At 40.2% G+C, this 24343-nt stretch overlaps 2 protein-coding genes across 4 annotated transcripts; one reads left to right on the top strand and one right to left on the bottom strand.

Annotated features, from left to right (window-relative positions):
• Positions 1-1175: 1175 nt before the first annotated feature.
• LOC309499704 (cytosolic phospholipase A2 gamma-like) lies at positions 1176-23391 on the bottom strand. 3 transcript variants are annotated; one of them, XM_082171111.1, is made up of 15 exons: positions 23270-23391; positions 14712-14737; positions 14367-14475; positions 12803-12945; positions 12328-12529; positions 11768-11870; positions 11545-11685; positions 8132-8197; positions 7579-7623; positions 7326-7451; positions 6171-6314; positions 2790-2867; positions 2546-2700; positions 1886-2051; positions 1176-1804 (listed from the first exon to the last, which is right to left on the bottom strand). In XM_082171111.1, exons 1-15 carry the CDS (start codon positions 23300-23302, stop codon positions 1623-1625), a joined length of 1719 nt encoding a protein of 572 aa, XP_082027237.1. In that variant the 5' UTR covers positions 23303-23391; the 3' UTR covers positions 1176-1622. The 3 variants fall into 3 exon arrangements, with proteins under 3 accessions (XP_082027237.1, XP_082027238.1, XP_082027239.1); XM_082171112.1 differs by having other exon boundaries at positions 7326-7448; XM_082171113.1 differs by lacking the exons at positions 14367-14475; positions 14712-14737 and having other exon boundaries at positions 23270-23332.
• Positions 14744-23157, top strand: LOC309500137 (uncharacterized protein; the record flags this gene model as incomplete). The annotated part of the gene is made up of 3 exons (XM_082171701.1): positions 14744-15185; positions 15230-18048; positions 23146-23157. The coding sequence occupies exons 2-3, from the start codon at positions 16915-16917 to the stop codon at positions 23155-23157; spliced, it is 1146 nt and encodes a 381-aa protein (XP_082027827.1). The 5' UTR covers positions 14744-15185; positions 15230-16914.
• Positions 23392-24343: the final 952 nt, after the last annotated feature.

Genomic DNA, 24343 nt, shown 5'->3' with positions numbered 1-24343 from the left:
AACTGAGAGGTGTGGTCCTGGATGCTGATTGGTTAATCCAGAGCTCCAGTCATAAAACACATCAGCTATTGTGTATAACTTAATAACCTTTTATCACTTGTACTTACATTTATAGGATTTTGGACATTTAGGCGGTCACTTAGAAATGTCTAACATTACCCAAACAGAGTTTAGTAATATTGAGTTTAGAAATTACAGGAAGCAGTAAAGGATCAAGGTGTCTGCTAGGACATCGGTTCCCAACAGGGGGGTCGCGGCCCACAAGGGGGCCTCAGCGAGCTCTGTGGGGGGTCGCGTCATATTTTGAAAACTTTTTTCTGTTCAAAATTTATATAATGAGCGAGTTCATCATGAATCCATTTTCCAAACCGTGTTTTTGTCTTCTGAATCACTATGGTACACCTATAATAAGTGATTACATTGGGACTATTTTACCCTGGTTCGGATCGCTGCCGCTGCGGAGTAGCCCAGTACCTGCGTGACTCGTCATAGACGCACACAGAGAGAAGTAGTTCCGGCTACAATGTTCTTCCGAAAGACGGATTATTCTGTTAATAAACGCATGTTTATTATCGCTCGCTATAGCGCCAAAAGCCTCAAAAATAAAGCCTCACATTGATAAAGCCTCACAAATAACATGCAAGTATTGAGGCCCCAGACAGAAGTCATTTAGTAATAATAGCCTATATTCATTCTTTTTTTTACCTACACACAAGTGTGAATACTGATATTTTTGTTATTGCATTTAAAATAGGGCAAATTTATAGGCTACTCCTAGGCTTACATTTTTAAATTACAAAGGGCAAAAATTACAAAATTACAAAAATTAATGTTTTTGTTATTGTATTTTCAATATTATAGGCTATTATTTGTGCATAAACATATCTGTTTATAGTAAACATACCATTTGTTTGAAAACAACATATTTTGTCATCCTTGCTGCAAACTTACAAGAGCGAAAATATCATTAAATGTGAAGGGGGGCCCTAAAATATTTTCTTGAGAAAAAGGGGGTCTCAGACAAAAAAAGGTTGGGAACCACTGTGCTAGGAGACATTTTAGACACGAATTAAAAATCCTTTCAATGTTGGTGTAATATTTTTATTATGAAGCCTCCAAACTGCCACAGATTGTATTGTTTACACTAAAATATTGTCACGAAAATGAAAATAATATTGTAAAGTGATCATATTATGTTTATTTTGTCAACAGAACCTTAATATTTCAACTTCATTGGAACAGAAACAATAATGGACAAGAACACAATATTTGTAAAAGTAATACAACTTTTTAAATCTGCAGTTATACTTGTAATCCAGTTTGTTATTGCTGATTTGATCAATGATGGTCAGCTATTTTTAATGAAGGTCAATCATGTAGAAACATTTTTAATATAAAGAGAAATGAATTACAAACTTTACCAACCTCTGATAATAATAGCACACAAATCACAGTTTGCAGAAAAGGTAAAAATGCTGTGTAATAATAATGTTAAGTGATTATTAAAGATAGAAAATTAAATTAAACACTATTTCTTGTTAAATTAACTATATGCAGATCATTTTAGTATGTATTTTGATTGTCATTAATCGTGTTTAGTCACAGTGTTAAATTTAGTCATGTTATCGGCTGGATCCTGGATCATGGAACTCCGGAAGCCCAATGATCGCACGAATCTCTTCCACCACTTTTGCTTTATTGTTTGTGATGTTTTTTCCAGTGACCTCCATAAGATCAGTGATCATCTCAGCGCTGTAAGCACCTTGAAACGTGCAATATTTGTTCCTCCAGGCCTCAATTTCATCTGAAGAAACAGTGACACACTTAAATCAGAACACAGTTGATATTTCTATTTTATTCAGGACATTGTAAGATTTTAACTTGCCTCCACAGTTGACCACATTAAAGAGAGGGATGTGAATCACGGTTGGAGCGTTTTGGCCTTTGAACACATAGAAGTCCTTCGGTTTCTCTGAGTGTCCATTGGGAATGATGACCTCAGGGAAAGGGATGTTTCGTTCCCTGCACATCTTGGCAGCTTCCTTCACTGTCTGCAGAGGAAAAGCATTGCAGCATCACTTTATTAAAAGTGGAAGTACTTCCAGGGGTTCATGTGTCAGCCGAGAAACTGACACTCAGATGAATGGTAATGCTAACAGATAGCTCTCCATTAGATTTTCTTTGTATATACCATGTAAAGATGGTTAAATTAAAACATGCTGAAATGTTGTTGTCTTTTATTATTAAAATGATACACAGCATTTCAGTATCTGTCAGTGTTTTTTAAATTATTTTTATTCTGTACATTTAAGTTTAGCGTGACCTCTGGTGGTCACTGTGTCATGAAGAAAAAAGCAGCAAGATTCTTCTTCTTCTTCAAAAAAAAAAACTAATTTTGTGAAGAAAGTCAGTCATAGGTGTTTGGAACAACATGAGTGTGAGTGATTGATGATTGAATTTACATTTCTAGGGGAACTAATCCTTTAAATGAGGTTATATGACAGTAAGTGTGCATTATTATATTGGAGAGAATTATATATAATACCGTGAAAGGATCACCATCACTGAAATCCAGGGAAATTATGAGGTTAATGTTTCTCTCTTTTCTCAGCACTGAGAAATAGGGTGAGTTGAGCAACAGTCCAGCGTCTATATAGTCTCTCATTTCACTTTCCAGTAGAGTGGCGGGCACTGCTTTAGCTGACAGTATTTTAGGGAGAGATCAAAGTGAGACATTCGTTTTTTATCATTCACATTGAATTGCCAGTAATCAGCAAGTCTCTTCTCACCTGTCATGTTGTTGAGAAAGTAATATTTCCTGCCCCAAATCCACTGAAAGATGCATCTACAAAAGCTGTAGAAAAAATCTGTCCAACAAATACACTCATATTGACAAATACGACAAATACACTCATATTGACAAATACACTCATACACTGAAAGTTTCTTCAGTGGTTTGTTGGTTACCTAAAGGGTTCTTAGGACAGTCTTTGCACGTATAGGGTTCTTGACTTGACTATAAGGCTCTTTGGAGATTAAAAAAAGTTCCTGATGTTTCATTATAGGTTCTTCGAATCAGTGTTTTGTATTTGTTTTAGCTTTAAAGAACTAGTACATAGCCATAGCTGGTTTTCTAAAGAACTACAAACATTTTTTTTTAAAAATTGGAAATTCAAAAGGTTTGTCTATAAATCCAACTCCTCATAGACTGCAAACACAACACAAATGCAGAGCGTGAACTGTAGGCCTATAGTCCGATTCATGAACAAAAGACTCAAATTAACCATCAGCTGGTCCTTTTATTGTATTATTCAGACTCGTGGTTTGAATCAGTCTGATGAGTCCTTTACTGATAAACATAGCAAAGCACCAAGAAAGAAAATATGCTTTGTGTAAGTGTTCTGTTAAGAGTGTTAAAGCTACACTGTGTGATATTTTCCCCCATCTAGCGGTGAAATTGTATATGACTACCCAGTGAATATTAGTTTCTGTTCCTTTCAATTTCGAGGGCGTTTTAACTCCTACGGTGGCCGTATTATTTCAAGATTAACATGGCTTCCAGTTAGACTTCGTCCAATTGCGCCTTTAAAACTATCACCTGTGATCCGTCGCAGCACAGATTTATGTTACAAGGTAAACAATACTTTTTCACCATTGACGTGAGGAAAAGTAATGCAAGTTATACTAGAGGTCGTTCTGGCGTCATGCACAACCATGCTATGGTTAGACAAGCAACTATAAAACTTCAAATTTACACAAATAGGCTGGATTACCTCTCGAGAGGAAAGCAGGCAACCTCGGCGTCCGTTTTAAAATCGTTGCTCCTCGACCTCTTTCCATCTGGGAAAAGTTACTCCAGTATTGACTTTGGTCTTGCTGATTTGCCTGTTGCGTTGATGTTTTAATTCTCTCTTTTGCTTCCTTGGCGACTCTGCTACATGTCCTCGAAAATAGGCGTGATCCTCCATCAGCAATCTTTCAAATCTGCCGGCAGTCGCGAGTAATCTCCCCCTCGCATTCGTCACTGAGTGTAAAGCGCGAAAGGCGAAGCTTGAATTTACAGGTATGTCCCTCTTTGGCTAATGTAGTTTCAAGATGGAGGGGCAACATGGCAACCGGCATTCGAACCCCTCACCCGTATGTACTTTCAATTGCAGATTATAAACTTACGAGGATACTTTATTACTTGAAAGAAGTAAATATACATTAATGAGCACATATATTTTTTAAAGAACTAAGTGTTTTTTGCTAAGAATCAACTAAAAAAATTACACAGTGTAGCTTTAAAGGTTTATATTTACAAACTATTTTTGCAGCATTGATCTTTGGCATATATGTTGAGTGTGTGAACACAACAGCCAATCAGAAGTGTTTAAGTTAGTCAGAATCCACTCACCGTCTAAAACGGGGGAGTGTTGTGGAGTGTTTGTTCAGAGCGAGTTCTGCACACTCATGAATCCTTTCATTACACAATGTCAATAAGAGCTTCATTGCAGAGAGTAGACAGCTTCGTTGATAATAACAGGAGTTTTCCAGTGCAACGTTGTGTACCTCACGTTGTAATTGGCAGCTTCAGTGATTAAAATGGCAGCGATAATATATTATCTATAATGTATATAGCTAATATATATGGTTATACTTTATTTTAAGGTGTCATTGTTACAGTGTAATTTAGTGCTGCACGATTAATCGTATCGCAATCGCGATGTCAAGCCTACGCGATTATATGACTCAAAATGCGGCGATTTTATATTAAATAAACAAATTAGCGCTGTTAACGCAATTAACGCAGCATCTGTTAATTTTTGGCATCCTTTGGCTAGTGTTACATGATCCCACTCTTATTCATGCAAATGCTTTTAAACCATTCATGCGCGATAAGACAAAAAAGAACGCGCTGTCAGTGAATGTCGTCCTCCTGACACACACACACACACACACACACACGACCCACAGATAGACGTGCGCCAGTATCAAGTTCTCTTTCGCGGTAGAACGAACAACACACATGCCAAAATGAACGTGCTGCCTGTGAATGTCCTGACTGTGACACACAGAAAGACTCGCGCTAATATCGTGCGTGCGCACAAAATAGCATGCCAGAATACAGTTCTCTTTCGAGCTTGAACGAACAATAACACGCACAATTATGCCAAAATGTCTTTTTGTCGAGTATCTTAATAACATAAGAGTAGTCTTATGATGAACGTGAAGAGTTGTGACTCGTGAGAGAATGAGGCGCGTGTGAGATCCGCGTCTCTGTCAGCAGCGGCTGGTCTTAAAGGGACAGTACACAGTAGCCACTAATTATATCTGTCGCTAAAGTTAATCAAAGAACAAAGGGAACAGAGAAAAACACTCACTGCTCTTGACTAAATAACTTTTTTCTTTAGGCAGATTATCACTAATCTGTGTGTGCATTTATTTTCCTTGAGCAAGTTGACTCATGAAACCATTTGTTTATTATATTGCATATCGCAATCGCAATCGCAATATTGACCTCAATTATCGCAATATGATATTTTCCCCAAATCGTGCAGCCCTAGTGTAATTATATATTTAAGTACTGAGTAATAATAATCAACAGCATGTACATACTATATGGTTAGGGTAGGATTAGGATTTGGTTGATGGTTAGTTGCATGCATGGGTTAGTATGCAAATGGTTATATTACATGCATGTAATTATGCATAATTTACTGTTATTACCATGGTAACTACATGTTACATTTATAACAAGGACACTGTAAAATAAAGTGTTACCATATATATGTAATGTGTTACTTTGTTATGGTCTGTCCTGACAGTGATTATTTTGTATTAAATAAATAAATAGGATAAGTTATCATTTTAATCTGGTTTATTGTCAGTACTTGGCTTGCAGTTCACATGGGTAGGGTACCATTCTCAATAATATGACAAGGAAAATAAAAATATTAACTAAAAGAGAGTTTAACACACTAAAATGTGTAAAGCGGTTCTCAAGATAAATGATGCATCTCTAGGGTCCTAGTATAAGAAAGTTTGGGCATTAGGTATTAAATTACACTGGTTCAAACTGGAAGCTCAGTTATGGCCATATTTAAAATATGAAAATGCTTTGTTCTTTATGCATTAATTTGGCTTGAAAATCAAAAGTGAAGTACATTGTATATATCAGTTCAACCTACCGAACGGCCAGAAACTGAACCGAACACTCAAATTGTTGCATACATCCGTGCTGTAACTCTCCATATACAGTTTTGCAGCTTCTTTATCAGCGAGATCCAGTTTCCCCTCTGGAAAAATCAGCTGAGTTATGCCTCCAGCGAGGTCTGTAAAAAGAGAAGAACATAACTGAGTTATAATTTTTTTGGCCAAAACAGTGGATTTCTGTTTGATCAATCAAATTATTCAATGTCACCACAGATCCTGTGCCTTTAGGAAGTAGCACAGGGGTGCTGAGCAGATGCAGTGAAAGTGAACTGTTTTCTGGATTAATCAGCTTCATCTCATGTTTGTTGGCAGAGCCCTGACCTTCCTGATGTAATATAGTGTGCGTGCATATAAAAATCAAACTTATCTGCATTTGAACTATCATCAGTATACTCCTTGAAAGAGATTCTGGAGTCTGGAGAGTGAATTTCCTCAACTTGATGTCTTTACACAGTTCTGATCAACTGTCTGCATGGGTTCGAATCAACCCGAATTTTTCATTTATTAAAAATTAAAGTAAATTAACCTCAGTCAGAGGTTTGATATGTTTACATGTTGCCATATCCATTTTCGTTGTTGCATTAATTGTTTATTTAAATTTAGCTGGAAAATACATTTTAAACACCGATACGATGTGAGATAGAGCTATATTTGAATTGAAATAGTATTTAATATTTAAAAAAATAAAAGGTATTCTTAAATCACGGTCAATAAATAGCAGGTTCCTGTTGTGACAACTTACCACATATAATGTGTTAACTATGGACAGTAGATGGCATATTTAATTTGACTTGAACGCAAGGCTGTGAGGGACATACTGTCCAGTCAATGAATTGTATTGTTGTGCACTTTGTGTCAATCATTCAGCCGACAAAACAAGAGGACAAAAACTAAAGAAAACATACACTGTGGATATTAGACGTGACCTGACAGTATAACCACTGAACAGTACGTCTGAACAGGCACAGACTCATTTTATTTGGCATCAATATAAAATATTTTTTGGGGAAATGTTCAATAGATTTTTTGTTTGTTTGTTTGTTTGTGTCTCTTCAAAAAAAAAAAAAAAAAAAAGTAAAAATGTAATCCTGAGAAATAAGATTTCTACTGCAATTTAATAAAAGGTTTACCAGTCAGTGTTGTTCTGATGGATTTATCATAAGCAGAAGGATCTTTGCCATCCAAAACACAGAGATTCATGTCCACAAGGTCCAAGATCACCTGGAAACACTTGTCTATAGATGGGTCTGGATCTTCTGAAGAAAACATTGAACAAACATTAACACACTAAAATGTTTATTTTTTAATTTTTTTTAATTTTTTTATCAAATATTGTACTACATGTAACTTATTATAAACTAAAATCAATAATAAATGATTTACCTTTCCCCATTTCCTCAAGTATATTTTTTTTCTTTTCAAATAAATCTGAAAAACAAAAAGAGTTCATATGACAATGAATTGCACCTTACACATCCTCCATCCCCCAAACCTCTCATATTTCAATGTTGTTTTTACTTTAAGGATATTTTGACTAACAGTTTGCTTTGTATATTGTTTAACAATAAAGTTAAAGTTTGGTAAAGGTTAAACTTGTTTAAACATTTACCTTATGTTCTCCATTCATGCATTATCCTTAAGGTCACGCATGTCCTTTAAAAGAGCGCATGCAGTTTTCTAACTTATTTACTTTGACTTCTCAGGTAATGTCAATGGTAAGACCCGTTTCAGATGCGGCCAAAATTTCGACAACAGTGGTTGCATATAAATATATTTAAATTGTTTGATCAAAATTATTGTTAGGGACAATTCAGTAGTCGCTGGATATTGGTAGGTACATGTCCCTAGTGTTCCTAATACAGTAAATGATATGCCCTTGATGAATTGACTGGCATTTTTAGGCAGAAGTGAATCTTGAGAACAAATGCAACTGTACCTTTTATCTTTTGCCAGATGAATTTCAGAATCTCGTCTCCATCAGCTAAAGCGCTGCCACACAGAGCTGCAGAAAACACACAATATCAACAAACAGGAACATCTTTATATATATATATATATTAGTTCAACATACAGTTTTCAGATATATAGGGTAAGGTGGAGTAAGACATCACATTTCAACACATTTATTGAGTTATTCTGCTTGACTTTTTATCTGTGACATTTAATCGAATTTTGAGGTTTAATGATCAATTGTTTTTGTTATTGGATATTACTGATCTGTAAATTGATTTTATGATGGACATTAAAGGTTTTCATATCAGTTTTTAATCTAAAAGCCCCGTTCACATCATTTCTCGAGTGCAGGCTCTATTGTAAGAGCCATAAGTTAGGCCTATGTTTCTTTATAGATTTGGAATAAATAGTTGTGTGAATTAAGCAATCAGTAAATAATTATGAGTAAATCATTTTATATGTGTAATATAATATTTCGTATTGACGCTGATTTCATTTCCGGCAATGATTGTTAGTTTTGTGTGATGCAATATTGAAGCGATACCGTTTTTGACCATATAACATTTTTCCAGTAAATTTTTTAACATTTTTTGTTATTTAACTGAAAAGTTACTAGACTACGGGATATTATTCGAGTTAAAATCACGCTCACCCAAGAAGAAGCAGCAACAAAGATGAACATTTTGACGGATTGCTATCACAAGTATTAACTATGAGTCGTCTTTCTGTCCATCCTCAGACATTACATTCACAGTGGATGTGTGTTCTGTCAGGCACTATCAAACCCCATAACCATAATGGCCATAATCTACATAAATTCATCAACTAACCATTTAGAAATGTGGTCTACATGTTGTCACTTCTTCTTGAGTCTCTCCATTTTTGTCTGACTCCGGTTTGAACATAAAATGCTAAAAGTTTTAGAAACTTTCAGGACACAAGTTGTTGAAGCTCCGCCCCCTGTGCCGTGAGCAGCAGCTCATTTGCATTTAAAGGGACAGACACAAAACGGTGCGTTTTTACTCACCCTCAAAAAGCGACAATTTTAACATGCTATATAAAAATATCTGTGGGGTATTTTGAGCTAAAACTTCAAATACACACTCTGGGGACATCAGAGACTTATTCTACATCTTGTGAAAAGGGCATTATAACAGCCCTTTAATAGTAATTAATATTACTTACAGTTTTTCTCAATTGCTTTGGCACATTTTTCGAAACTGTCAAATTGTAGTAACTCACCCAAAACTCTTCTGGGGGCAGTGCTTGCAAGTTCACCACCTGCTCCCTAAAAGGAGTTTTGGAAACTTTGGGCACATATCCAGGCCAGGGTCTTAGGATCTTGTGAGATAAGACTGGCCCAAACTCATAGTATACAATTCGCTCACCAAAAATGCCTGCAGGTCCTCCTCAGGTACCATCTTGATGGAAGTGAGTGCGGTCAGGAGCACTGTCTTTAGAGACAGGATCTTAAGCTCTACTTACTCCAGAGGCTCAAATTGAGCTCTCTGCCAACTAGAAAAGACCACAGAGAGGTCCCAGGAGGAGACGAGGCACGGTTTGGGAGGATTTAACCTAATGACCAGCGACCTACCATCAACTGCATCCTGATGTGCTGCGATGGTGGAAACATACGCTTTCAAGGTGGAGGGGGCCAGCCTCCGCTCCCACCTCTCTTGCAAGAAGAAAAGCACAGAGCTGATCTGGCATTTCTGGGGTTCATCCCGACGGGAAAAACACCACTCAGTAAACAGACTCCAATTCAAAGCATAAGCTCACCTAGTAGAGGGAGCTCTGGCTTAAGTGATAGTGTCTACCACCGCCGGTCACTCAAGTCCTCCATGTCTCCATGCCTCGGTCAGGGAATTAAAAAGCAGGCAGTAGGAGGACTCTTGGAAGGCAAAAAGGTCTACCTGTGCAGCCCCGAATCGACTCCAGATCCCCTGGACCACCTGGTGATGGATTCTCCATTCTTCCGGAAGCATGATCTGTCGTGAGGGCTCGTCGGCCGCAAAATTGAGCTCGCCTGGAATGTGAATGGCCTGAGTTGCTGCTGACTCCAGAGAAGGAGATGGCGAGCGAGTTGTGAAATGTGACGTGAGTGTACCCAGTGGCGCAAAAAGTGGGTATGCGCTATATGCGGCGCATAGGGCGCAGCACCAGAGGGGCGCCAAAGCGATGATAAAGAAAAATTTTTAAAATCTATATGTAACTGCTGTTGTGCGTTTCTAAATAATTTCTGCATTTCCTCAATGTTACAGTATATAACTTTTTAGAGGACTAACAGGCTAGAATAGGATGTTCATAAGATTCCATCATATAATTTTGACATAGAGAGGGGGAGATAATATCGCGAGCAGGAGGGGGCGCCGTGAGCACTGAGAAAGCAGGTACAAGTCGAAAAAGATGGATAAAGCAAAAAAACCTGTCGGGATTAAAAATAGAAAAAGAAAGAGGGAAAAGGAGATGGCATGTCAATTGATGCCATTCGTTTTGTTTTGTTTTGCTTAATTGGCGGCGCTGGGTTAGTGCCGTTGTAATGCATTGGTCAAAAAAAAAAGTTTTTCATTAAACACGTAGATCAGCGTTTGTATATTACCAACACGATTGGTTCTTTTCTTGATTGACACTGGGCTGGCCCAATCCCATCTTTAATGTGAAGTATAGAAATTAGTACAAAACTAATTACGAAAGTTTCCTTTATTTTTCAGTGCATTTGTTTTACAATATATGGCTATTAGCCCTATCATGGGATTAATATTATAACTATTATTATGTAGTAGTGTAATGTAGACAGACACTGTTACTAAAAAAGTAAAAGCGCCAAAATTGTTGCTGCATACCCCTCTGACACTGGTTAGTTGCGCCCCTGAGTGTACCCTGCCTTGGCGTTTCATGTACACAACCGTCGCGGAGTTGTCCGTACGGACCAACACATGCTTGCCCTGAAGCAATGGTTGAAACCGGCGCAGGGCGAGCACCACTGCCAGCAACAGGCAATTTGTATGCCACTACAGTCGAGGTCCCATCCAGGAGCCTGAAGCTGCATGTCCATTGCACACAGCACCCCAGGCTGTTCTGGAGGCATCCGTTGCAACAACAACGTGACTGGACACTTGTAAGGGCACTCCAGCCCGTAGAAAGGAAAGGTCTGACCAAGGGCTGAATGAGGGCAAAGGGGCAGTGGCTTGGGCCCCCTGATAATATATTGGACATGATAAATTCCTCTTCAAATACTCAATGTGTTGTTGAAATTGAGGTCCAAATGATTTTTTGATATTTCTAGTCATAATGTTACTGTTTACATTTCAGTTTTGACATGGAAATGAATAACTATTACAGACCCGATCAAAGGATCAATACATCACAGAAACTATCGATCTATTCGTTTGTTACCTTGCAGGTACAGCATGTCAATTTCAGGCTGCTTCTTGATCATAGAGCCTTTTTCAAACTGACTGCCAAAGCTGGAGACTCCCACAAATGCTCCAGTGAGGGAAAAACCTGCTTCATGTGGAGTGATCTCGAACCAGGGGTCTGCAGACAGAAACACGTCCATATAACAGCCGGCATGAGCAAATTAACTGTCTGTCTCTTTCAAACAAACAAACACACAGACCTCCTTCCTTTTTCTGTTTGAATTGCTTGTCGATCAATGTGTAGATGGGAAACGGGTCTTTACTCTGCTGGTTCCACTGCTCTGTGAGTGTGTGTTCATCGATCTATAGAGAACGCAGTTTTTGCATGTTATTGTAGTGGAGACCAGGGACAGTTAGAAAAATTTCTTCAATCACAAGCAAGTTCAAGTGATAAAACTTACTCAAATTATCTTTATAAAAGAAAAGTGACCTAACTAGTGCACAATCTGAAATGTATTTATTACTTATGTTATTTTACATATTTATTTGAAATCACAAAACTTTGTTTATTTCCAGGTTAAAATTAGATTATGAATCCCATATTTTCATTTTTTGCAAGTATGTTTTCTTTTACCAGAGGATGGCAGGTAGATTTGTAGTACTTTGTAATCTGATCAATGTTGAAATATTTATACTATTGATTAAATATTTATATTACAATCTATTAAAATTATTTAACACATAGAACTTGTTAAACCTAAATGTGACCTTCTCATAAATCACGCAAGTCATGAAGGCTGTATTATGAATAGTAACAGACCTCTTTCACAAATGCTGTGACGACCATCGCTGCCCAGAAGTCAGTCAAGCTGAAGATGTCTTTCTCATAGTAATATTTCTTCAGTTTGGCAAATGCATCTCCCCAGCTGACGGCAGGACCGCTGAGTCTCTGGATGATCTTGTCTTTCACAGCCTCTAGTTTGGTGGACCAGTCTGGTTCCTGATATAAGGAGGCCATGCACCTTCAGAGGAACAACATGATGCTGTAGTTTTTGGCATTCACCACATCTCTGTGTGTGTGTGTGTGTGTGTGTGTGTGTGTGTGTGTGTGTGTGTGTGTGTGTGTGTGTGTGTGTGTGTGTGTGTCTCTGTGTGTGTGTGTGTGTGTGTGTGTGTGTGTGTGTGTGTGTGTGTGTGTGTGTGTGTGTCTCTGTGTGTGTGTGTGTGTGTGTGTGTGTGTGTGTGTGTGTGTGTGTGTGTGTGTGTGTGTGTGTGTTCTTTCTCAGGGTTCGTACCAGGTAGATCCAGAGACTCCGCTCAGATAAAGGATGGAGTCCAGAAGTCCCACTTTATCGAGTTGAACCAGGGATCCCAGCAAACCCACCATGGCTCTTTCTCCTCCTCCAGAACCCACTAATGCAATGTTTCGCACTTCATCCTGAAACACACACGGTTTCATTTTGCAAACATTTGATATTCAGCAGCTACAAAAACATTTTGTAGGTTATTTCAAGAAGGAATAGTCAGACTCAGAGGTCTCATTAACCAAAACATTTTTTAGCAGTGATGGAAAAATCTGAACGCCATCCGTCATTTTTACAGATTACACTGAGGGATATCTATACGCCTATTATAACATGTAACTGTAATTCCCAGTTGGTGGCGAGTGTGTTCCAGTGCGGCAGTAGAGCGCAAGTTCAGTCTCCAGATTAAAATGAAAACTGACACGAGAAATCGCCCACTTCAAATAGGGAATTATTTAAGGGGACAGCCATTTTGGTGTCATTCAACTGATGTACACTCAATGGCTGTCTGAATTCGCTCACTAGTTTTGATTCACTCCTTTAAGTGAACTGTATTAGTGGACTCGCGTTGGGAATAGTGATTGAGGGTTTAGGGGGCGATTTCGGATTCAACCAAAAAGTCTGTCCAAGCCAATGTGTTTGATTACACCGTTTGTTTTGTTTTAAACGGTGACTGTCATTAAAACTTGATGGATTCATTCAAGCATGCATTAAATATTAAAGAACAGAAAAGAAAGATTATGTAATATTGTGCATTATATATTTTGCAAAACACTGCTCTCTAGAGTTATTTTTTCTTGCGGATTATCAAGTTTAAGTTTACGAAGGGCTTTTCTGAGGTATAATGTTACTTGACATTGTTTTCAACACTGATTGAGCGATTACAGCCCGATCTCATCCCAAGTCGTCATATACTGACGCTTTTGACATTTCGTCTACATCAAACGCACATGGCACCCTTTAGCGTCAATATGAGACGCAGATAGATATGGGCCAGAAGGCGCCTCCTAGCGGTCTAACCCTAACCCTACCCCAGACCTAAACCTACCCATAACCGAACAAAGCTCTGTGCGTCTCATAATGACGCTAAAGGGTGCCATGTGCGTTTGATGTAGACGAAATGTCAAAAGCGTCAGTATATGACGCCCTAGGATGAGAATGCGTTGGCGATGACACGAGACATGATACAGTGATTTTGGTAATTTGTAGGCTACTGTATCTTTAAACATATTTACTGATGTTCATTCATGTTTATTTAGTTCTGTAATGTAGTAAAGAGGAAGGGATGATCGGATTCACTCATGATCCACGACAAGTGCCTCTTTTTCAACATTATTTTCATAATATAAATAAATGCATAGCCTAGCCTATATGCTTGTCCTGTAAGTTTGTGAATAAAAATGTGACCGAAAAAAGAAGCTATTAAATGTCTTATTATCATTAAAATGTGAAAATATTGACGATCCTGTCCATCAAAATAACAGACTCGAAACAGACGCGAAAGTCTAACGCGACCTCGGAGTCAGACAGATATATAAAGTATAAGATGTTTTACCACACTGCAGCGTATGCCAAGTTTCTGCAGGCTTTGTTGAACAGTGTTTCTCCTTCTGACTCTAAACATCTCCTCATTCTTATTCAGAGAGTGTTCGATTCTCACCTCACTGTTGCAGCGATCACACAGACAGACCGACCATGAACATCATCATCACGCACTGCTATTTAATATATTTGTATGTGTAACACATATATTCTTGATTTGAATACAATTTGTTAATTTGAACAGTTATTCTCAGAATGATCCATTTTGTTATACACTTTAATTGTGTAAGTAATGTAGCAGTATATGTAATAAAGTGCACTGCTTCATCATTGCAGGAATCAGAGCTGGATTACATACCTTTCCTGGAGTTTGGATGAACTCAGCTATAAAACAGAAGAGTTGATATTACTTTTGAAAATCTTTTGAAAACCACCAGGGGTCCTGAATCCCACAAAAATGTATGTGTACAGTGTGTCTAAAAAACTAATATGATAAGTAATTTTTTTTCTAACAGCAAATTGGTACATATATTGTTGATTATGTGGTTATAAGTAAAAGTGAATGAATACAAACTAGGGCTTTCACAATATCAGATTTTTCACACCACGACATTGGTTATCGTGGCCAAAAGAATACACGGTAAAGACATGTCGCGATATCTTTACAACCCTTTAAAAAAAATTATCAGTCAAACTCATCTTTACTTTGTTTCCTTTTTGCCACTTTTGGGCACACGTCAGAACCTGCGGCCATCAGGGCCGGGCTGAAGCTGGTACCGGGGCGTGGCAGGGGGGCTCGACAGCGCCCCCTGGAATGGGGTCCGAAAACTTGGTCCATAAATCAAAAACACTTGCATGTAATAATATGAAACTCAGTACACATATAGATCTCATCGAGCCGAACAACTTTCGTGCTCTAAGTTTTACGCCAGCCCAACAGGAAGTCGGTTATTATACATTGTTTGGAAAACGCATACAATGGAATGTGAAATACTCCTCCTAGGGAATTCATCCGATCGCCACCAAACTCGGTGTGAATGAAGTCAAGACATTGAGGATGAATTCTTGTCAACGGATTTTTGATATCTCGAACGGTTTGGCCGTGACGAGGAAACGAATTTATGGCGAATAATGGGACACAGGAAGTGTGTTATAACTTCTGCATACATAAAGTGATCTTGATGAAACTTCTGCAGTGTGTTCGTTGTAAGAGGCCGATCACATGGATGTGACTATTGTGAGTAAAAGTTATAGCGCCACCAACTGGCTGCAGGAAGTTTGTCACTTTCAAAATGCTTTGAAATCACTCTCTTATTTTTACCCGATTTGCTTCAAACTTTATGTGTATAATGTAGACACACAGCAGATGTAGACCTGTGAAAGGATTATTGATATCTTAGATACTGTTGCCATGGCAACGCATCAAACTTTAATATTCTTTTTTGATGCTTTTGAGACTCTTAGCATGCTTGAAATTGCATGAAACTCGACAGACACATCACATTTATTAGCCAGCAGACATGTGCAAAGTTTCAGAAACGGGCGTGGTGCCCGCTTGCCTTGCCTGCTTGGGGGACGATACCTGCTCTCCCTCTGTTCGAGCCGCGCAAACCACGCCGTTCACAGGGGATGTCAAGAGCGGACGGTCACGGGGCTAGCTTTCTCTCTCCCTCTGTTCGAGCCGCGCAAACTGCGCCGTTCACAAGGGAGGCTGGAAGCGGACGGTCGGGGTTAGTTTTTCTTTACGTTACAATAAAAAGCTACCCTGCCCCTGCGCCCCATTCACGCGTCACTCACCGGCGAAAGGAGAAAAGAGTGTTTTTAGTCCCGCCGAGGCCGGACTGACCTCAATTTCTCACACATTTCTCAGTTCCCTGATCAGGCGCTGGAAATATCAATATTGCAGCAAACGAGCCTGTTATAATAAACGCATGCCTGCAAGCAAACGCCGAAGAAAACATGTTGACGCTCTCTTATATGCTCGTGCATCTGAAAGCCTTTGTGTTCCCCCCCTGTGGCTCAGTGGTGGAATCTTAGGTTTTTCGCACGAGAGACCGGTGTTCGAATCCCGGTCTAACAGCAGATAATTTATGTCGCCAATGCTTCGCTCTGTCAGTTCCCTGAAAAGCGACTGCAGATGTGCATTTTGCAGCCAACGAGCGCGTTGTACAACTCGCTCGCCTGCACCCAAACACCGTTTCTATGGTTCCCGCGCGTCACTGGCGAAAGGAGAAAAGAGTGCTTTTAGTCCCGCTGCGGCCGGGCCGACCTCCATTTCTCACACATTTCTCATTCCCCTCTGAAGTTCAGGCGACTGGAAATGTCAATATTGCAGTGAGCGAGCCTGTTGTAATACACGCATGCCTGCAAACAAACGCCAGCATGTTGACGCTCTCTGATAATACTCGCGCTAACTGAATGCCTATGTGTCTTCCCCTGTGGCCCAGTGGCAGATTCTCAGGCTTTTGCGTGAGAGACCCGTGTTTGATCCCGGGTCAACCAGCAGATAAAATTATGCCGTCAATGCTCGCTCTGTCAGTTCCCTGAAAAGGCGACTGCAGATGTGTATTTTGCAGCCCCCTGCCTCGAATGTCATAAGCGCGACGCATATGTTGCAGCACACCGAAGCCCCTCTGTCGCTGAGCGACCAGAGCGCGCTCCGCATTCAACCCCTAGCCATTCGTGCAGATGCATGGGCAAGGCTACCCGGGGTTTCGAAGTGGGTGCTAGACATTAGAAAGAGGCTATTCGCTAGAGTTTCGCCGACGCCCTCGCCGCTATGCGACACGCGTCGAAACTACGGTAAACTCAGAAGTAGCAAACCTACTTTGAGCCGAAATTTTGAAACTGTTGAGCAAAGGGGCCATAGAGCCTTTATCTCAAGCTCAGAGCGAAGGAGGGCTATACAGCAGATACTTCCTGGTACCGAAAAAAGACGGGGGTCTCAGACCCATACTAAATCTCAGGCAACTGAACAGAGTGCTTGCGAAGCGACAGTTCAGAATGCTCACGACCAGAAAAATCCTCGCGCAGATTCGCAGAGGAGATTGGTTTGTGTCAATAGATCTGAAAGACGCGTATTTTCAAATACAGATAGCGTCACGTCACAGGCGATATTTGAGATTCGCCTTCGAGGGCCAGGCATATCAGTACACAGTCCTACCGTTCGGCTTGTCCCTAGCACCCCGTACATTTACAATGTGCATGGACGCAGCGCTCGCACCCCTCAGACTACAGGGCATGCGAGTATTGAACTACTTGGACGATTGGCTGATTCTAGCTCAATCTCACTCGGAGCTCATAGAGCACAGGACCATTTTACTCGATCACCTCGAGAATCTGGGTCTCAGAGTCAATTGGGCGAAGAGTTCTCTGTCCCCCAGACAGATAATATCTTTTCTGGGCACAGAACTGGACTCGCTGTCTATGATAGCGCGACTGTCACCACAGCGCGTACTGGACATTCAGCGCACAGCGAGCTCTTTCCGCTGCGGCACATCGGTCCCGCTCAGGAAATTTCAGAGGATGCTAGGTCTCATGGCCTCAGCATCATCAGTACTTCAGCCAGGATTGCTTCACATGCGCCCGCTACAGTTCTGGCTGAAAGCGCGAGTACCGTGCCGAGCGCGGGCTTCCGGTCTGCTTCGTCTCAAGGTCAATCAGAAATGCATCGCAGCTCTGAAACCAAACGACTGGTACCGATCAGGTGTAAGCCTGGGGACTTCCTCGAGTGTGAGGGTGGTGTCTACGGACGCATCCACCTCGGGATGGGGAGCGCTGCTCGAGGGCAGACCGTTCTTCGGCCAATGGTCAGAACGGGAGAAGCTTCTGCACATAAACTGCCTCGAAATGTTGGCAGTAGACAATGCGCTAACGCGTTTTTTGTCCCCAAATAAGAGGACACCACGTCCTGGTCCGCTCGGACAACATGTCAGTGGTGTCCTACATAAATCGCCAGGGCGGCCTCAGGTCCCGAAACCTGCACAGGCTGACAGAACGCCTCCTGGTGTGGGCTCAGCGCAACCTGCTCTCGCTGAGAGCAGCGCATGTGCCAGGGCTCCTAAACGTAGGACCGGACAGATTGTCCAGGAACAATGTTCCGACAGGCGAGTGGTCTCTACACCCACAGACAGTCCAGCTGCTGTGGAAGAAATTCGGCAGAGCGGAAGTAGACCTGTTTGCGTCTCAAGAAAACGCTCACTGTCTGGAATTTTTCTCCAAGAGCAGGGACGCACTGGCTCATGTATGGCCCCACCGCCCGCTCTATGCCTTTCCTCCCGTCTCTCTCCTGCCTCCGGTGATAGAACGGATCAGGGAAGAAGGATGCTCAGTGCTACTCGTAGCGCCGTTCTGAAAAACCAAACCTGGTTCCCAGTTCTGATGCAGCTAGCGAGCACTGCCCCATGGCCAGTGCCAGTGAGGAGGGACCTCCTCTCTCAGGCCAAGGGCTCGATTTGGCATTCTCGCCCAGAGCTGTGGTCCCTTCATGTTTGGGCCATCAACGGGTACCCGCTGACCTCCCAAAGGGAGTGTTAAACACGATCACGCAGGCTAGAGCCCCGTCTACGCAACGGCTCTACTCCTCGAAATGGTCAGTGTTCTCCAGCTGGTGCACAGCTTGTGGCGTGTCACCCCCAGACTGTGGGGTGACGGAGGTTCTCTCCTTCCTACAAGAGCTGTTGGATAAGGGCAGGACCCCTTCCACGCTCAAATTTTATGTGGCGGCCATAGCAGCTCTTTGTTTCATTCAGCGGACGTTCCAAGGGACTAGACGCGTCGAAAGGATGGATAGTTGACGCCATTGCGCTGGCGTACACTTCCAAGGGCATGCAGTGCCCGTTGGGTGTCAGAGCGCACTCCACAAGAAGCATGGCTTCATCGTGGGCCTGGTCAAGTGGGATTGCCTTGTAAGATATATGTATGGCGGCAGGCTGGGCCTCCCCGTCTACATTTATAAGGTTTTATAGCCTAGAGGTTCCCGCCTTACAGGCCAGGCTGTTGTCGGTCTAAATAAACCAGTACTGTCTGTTCTGATGCTATCGGTTCAGAATACTGTGTCCGCTGAGCACTTCTCGCTGATCGACCATAAAATGCTTATGGGCAAATGAATAAGACCCACAATTTTCCATCAACTCAGGCCGTACTCCGCCCTGTCTGTATGATGTAATTTGCGTCTGAGGGACGCTGCTATATGTGGAAGAGCGCGGCTCCGCCCCTCCCTCTTCCCGGACTCCCTGTGAGTTCCCTTGGTGATTGTACACTATATGAACCCCGGGCTTTCGCCCTTGGGTCTTTGGTGTCAGATCCCAGCATGCACGGCATTTTACATTGGGTCCCCTAGCGTAAGATACTTACGCAGTACGAGAGACCTCTTGTAAGAGAACGTACTCGGTTACTAACGTAACCTCGGTTCCCTCTAGAAGAGGGAACGAGTACTGCGTATCTTGCCGTGCATGCACACGCTCTGGTTCGCTTCGGCGATGAAAAACCAGATATCAGCTGCCTGCGAGCTGGATTTATAGGCCTAAGCCACGCCCGTTTCGGCGGGACGTGACGCAGCGGGCGCGAAGTCAAGTCAAGTCAAGTCAAGTTTATTTGTATAGCGCTTTTCACAATACAGATTGCATCAAAGCAGCTTCACAGTATTAAATTAAAATAATACAACAAAGTTTGTTTCAAGAGGAATTTATTGATTGATAAAATTAAATTAAATATCCCCAAAATATCCCCAACTGAGCAAGCCAAAGGCAACAGTGGCAAGGAACCGAAAAACTCCATCAAGTGACCTAATGGTGTCCTAAAACTCCATCAGGTGCCTTAATGGAGAAAAAAAAAACCTTGGGAGAACCCAGGCTCAGTCGGGGGCCAGTTCTCCTCTGGCATTGGATAGAGGCCGGATTGTAGTTTGAACTGTAGGATTATATGAATGCCTGGCTGAAGAGATGCGACTTTAATCTAGTTTTAAACTGGGAGAGCGAGTCTGAGCAACGAACAGTATCAGGAAGACTATTCCAGAGTTTTGGAGCCAAATGTGAAAATGCTCTCCCTCCTTTGGTGGTTCTGGATATCCTAGGTATGACCAAAAGCCTTGAATTTAGTGATCTCAAAGAGCGCGATGGATTATAGGGCGATAGAAGATCCGTTAAATAGACTGGAGCTAAGCCGTTTAGGGCTTTATAAGTCAGTAGCAATACCTTGTAATTAATACGGAACTTTATAGGTAACCAATGCAGTGATGATAAAATCGGTGTTATATGATCATATTTTCTGAAGCACCCTCATTGGGTCTGACGTCACGCTAGGACTCGCTCGATAGGCTGCTGCAGTTGCCGCAGAACAGCCAATAGGCACGCAAGCCGTCTTGCCTATGTCTGTATGCTGCCGCAACGCGTTTTACAATAATACAAAATTAAGGATAATTTTTTGGCTTCAATATCTCGCAGAAAAGGGATTTTCCCCTAGCGTAAGATACTTCGCAGTACTCGTTCCCTCTTCTAGAGAGAACCGAGGTTACGTTAGTAACCGAGTACGTTATAGTTACATTAATATTATTTTTATAATTACTTATTTCATGCATTTGCTTTTTCAATGCGGATGCTAATAATCAATTATGCACTAATTTATAAATGACCAAATATAATAGTAACAAGACACACTTGTTTGCTGTACCAATTAGTTATCAATGTCTTTAATGACTAATGTTTGCATTAGAGATCATGAATGGTAATTTTGATTTGTTCAAATCTATATCTCCTCAGCCCTAATTCCAAACCTATAGCAGTTTGGAATTATACTTTAAAAATATTGTTGCAGCTGTTTTGCTAGTATGTAACTTTAAAGGAACACTATAGCTTTTCAACCTTCATAATATATTTCCAAGACCCTGTATCGCTTTTACTGACACTACGTAACTTCGGGGTTCGGGTAGTAACCCGAGCACATAAAGAACTACAAAATTCGACTGCTTTACGGCATACGTCACTTCCCCCACCAATTCCTCAAATTTGGACGTGAGAGGCCAACTAGCGTTTGTTTTCGGCTTTCGTGTGTATGTTTTTGTCATGGGGGCTGTTTAAACCTGGCCACTTCAAGCGTTTTCTCAGATCGGATAGCTATCTGATCGTGAAAAGACCAGGTGTAAATGTCCTCCGAAACGCACTCGAGACAGATTTGAATCCGATCGCTCAGACCACTTCAGGAGGAGGTCTGTGCCGCATTCCAGACGAAACTGGACAAGTGTAAATGCATCTGGTTGTTGAAACCACATATGTAAATTGTACTCCTCCCAAAAATGTAAAAAAATAAATAAATAAAAAAACGTGTGAGAGCGTGTTATAGTATATGTTATTGCCAGATATGACGACGCTACTGGAACACGCATTACCGCAGCTGAGCATCGATTCATCAAGACAACGTGCAAACTATCGCAAATCAAAGTGAAAGTAAGTCGCAGACACTTATCACACAATCATCATCATTAAAAGTAAAGAAACGAAATGATCTTACCAGGGCTGTTGCCGCTCTCTCTTATTGCGGTCTTTGATTTTGAAATTTTAGCTGATGATCAATAAAATGCAGCTCATATCTGTTGCTTTCGGAGAAGTGCACTCCATTAAATCTGCATAGCGCGGGAATTGAAGATCGGATTTAAATCCGTTTCGCAAAAACACATTTATGTGACCAGGTGTAAATGGAATCGTTTTGATAAATCAGAAATCCGATCTGAGAAAACGCATGAAGTGGCCAGTAAATAAATATCTTATTTGTAAAATTGTTTGCATTCTATGTTGTTGCGCTTGCTTGCCTTGTAGTATAATTTTTTTACATGCTGTTCATTCATCCATTGCTGATAATTAGACCAGTCCAACAATTTCCACATATGTCTAGCAAGCTTTCGATTATCAGAGCTGTTAACAGACTCGCTAACAAACACTCGTTTCTCTTACGTGTTTTTTTGCGTTTTGTTCTTTAGTTACATTTACAAATAAACAACTTAAAATGTAAAATGAGCACTTCTTCATGATTTCTACTGTATGTTTTCACTTTACGTAAATACATCAATGTTGCAATTATAGAGGTTAGTAACTGTCACTCACAATAAGTATTTATAAGAACACAACACGGCTATTAATAACAATATATTTACTTATCTGACAGAAGTAAATCTGAATTATTAAAAAGTCATTGTAATTATAACAACATTATAGCAATGCAGGTTGCATCTTTATAAATACATTCATGGAACCATATGACTGACTAATTAATACTTATAAATTAGTGAATAATGGATTATGAGCATGCATATTGTAAAAGCAAATGCATGACTTATAAGTCATAATAAAAATAATATAAATGTAACTATAACTGTTCTTATAATGCAGTATAGGTCTTAATGAGTCTTTGTAAAATATATTTATAAAATAGTAATACTTATTTATAAATGAGTACAAATGGAGCTATAATTCATTATAGTCATGGTCTATATAAGCTATTCTACATACATACATACATACACATTCACTTATACCAGTTGTATTCTTAAATAGAGTCAGATAAACACATTTTAAAAATTATTTGTTTTGTTTATGTTCAGATTATAGGTTCAAAATTGCAGCAGTATGTTTCAGACGTACAATTAATTATTGAATATTTAAGTAACATTGCACAGATGTTGATGTATGGAAAAGTGTTTTATCCTGAAAATAAAATCCCCCACAATATTTTTCACCCTCAAACTGATTGTGTATTTATGCACTTGTGTTATTAGTGAAGATCTCTGTTATGTTATTTAGTCTAATTACTGAAAAAGGCTGCATTGATTGATTAAATCTACTGCTGTCACATTCTAATTATAATGTATATAGCGCTTTAACAATATAGATAGTTTCACCATAAAGCTTTAAATTATATACTCACTATTCTTGTATTGTCTTGTAAATCTTGTAACATCGTGATTTCTTCAACAACACAGCAGCCGTCTTCTTTCTGACAAGGCAGAAGATGCCCTTTTATAGGGCTCTGAAACTAAACTGCATCATTAGGGGTGGAGATGGTGGCCATACATTTGTACACACACACACACACACACACACACACACACAAAACAGGGTTGTAGTTTTGGTTTGAACATTGGATTGAAGTGTGAACCATTTAGCGGTTTCCCGGGTCATGCTCCATAATGAGATTTATTAATCAATCAATCTATCTATCTATCTATCTATCTATCTATCTATCTATCTATCTATCTATCTATCTATCTATCTATCTATCTATCTATCTATCTATTTATTTATTTATTTTTGGGAAATGGTGTTTTGAAGTATCATCTTGCGTTGATAACATACTGCAATAAAGTAATAGCCTAGTTAACAAATACTTGTTTACATAGGATATGATGTATTTATTTTATTTAAGCACCTTAAAACTTCAGTTTGACAGAACTTTCTAAATCAAAGTGCCATGATAGGTCAAAATAACTTAGTTTTGGTTATTTGGGGGGTTAAGCCCCCTCGATTCAAAGAGAGTCAGCATTGAAATGGGCCCTGACACTGACTGATTACATAGAGATGCCAGGCAAAAGTGTCTGCTTTGCTCAGTGTGGAGTGTCAAAAATGTTTTGTTTTTTTCTAACCCTAACCCTAAAGTATTTGGCTATGGTCATTACAAGTTCTTCTGGTGATAAAGTAACTTTATGAACTATTTAATTCACATACTGTATACACAAAATAGTCTGGCAATAACAAAATCTAAATCCATAAAATGTGATCCCATGTATGTAACCTTCCATTTTGTTGTTCATACTGTCACAAATTGCTTATCTAATCTGTCTCAGCTTCTGCCTGAACCCAAACAAACAGATGAACTAGAAGAACTAACTAGCACTATGAGCACCATTCTCTCTAGAACATTGGATGTGGTTGCACCTATTAAATTAAAAAAGGTCAGAGAGAAAAATAAAGCACCATGGTATAACAATACTACGCATGTTTT

The sequence above is a fragment of the Leuciscus leuciscus genome (assembly GCF_965113295.1).
Source record: "Leuciscus leuciscus genome assembly, chromosome: 5".
Classification (NCBI taxonomy): Eukaryota; Metazoa; Chordata; class Actinopteri; order Cypriniformes; family Leuciscidae; genus Leuciscus; species Leuciscus leuciscus.
Note: the sequence above shows the minus strand (reverse complement) of the source record. Positions and strands in the feature narration are given on the sequence as shown.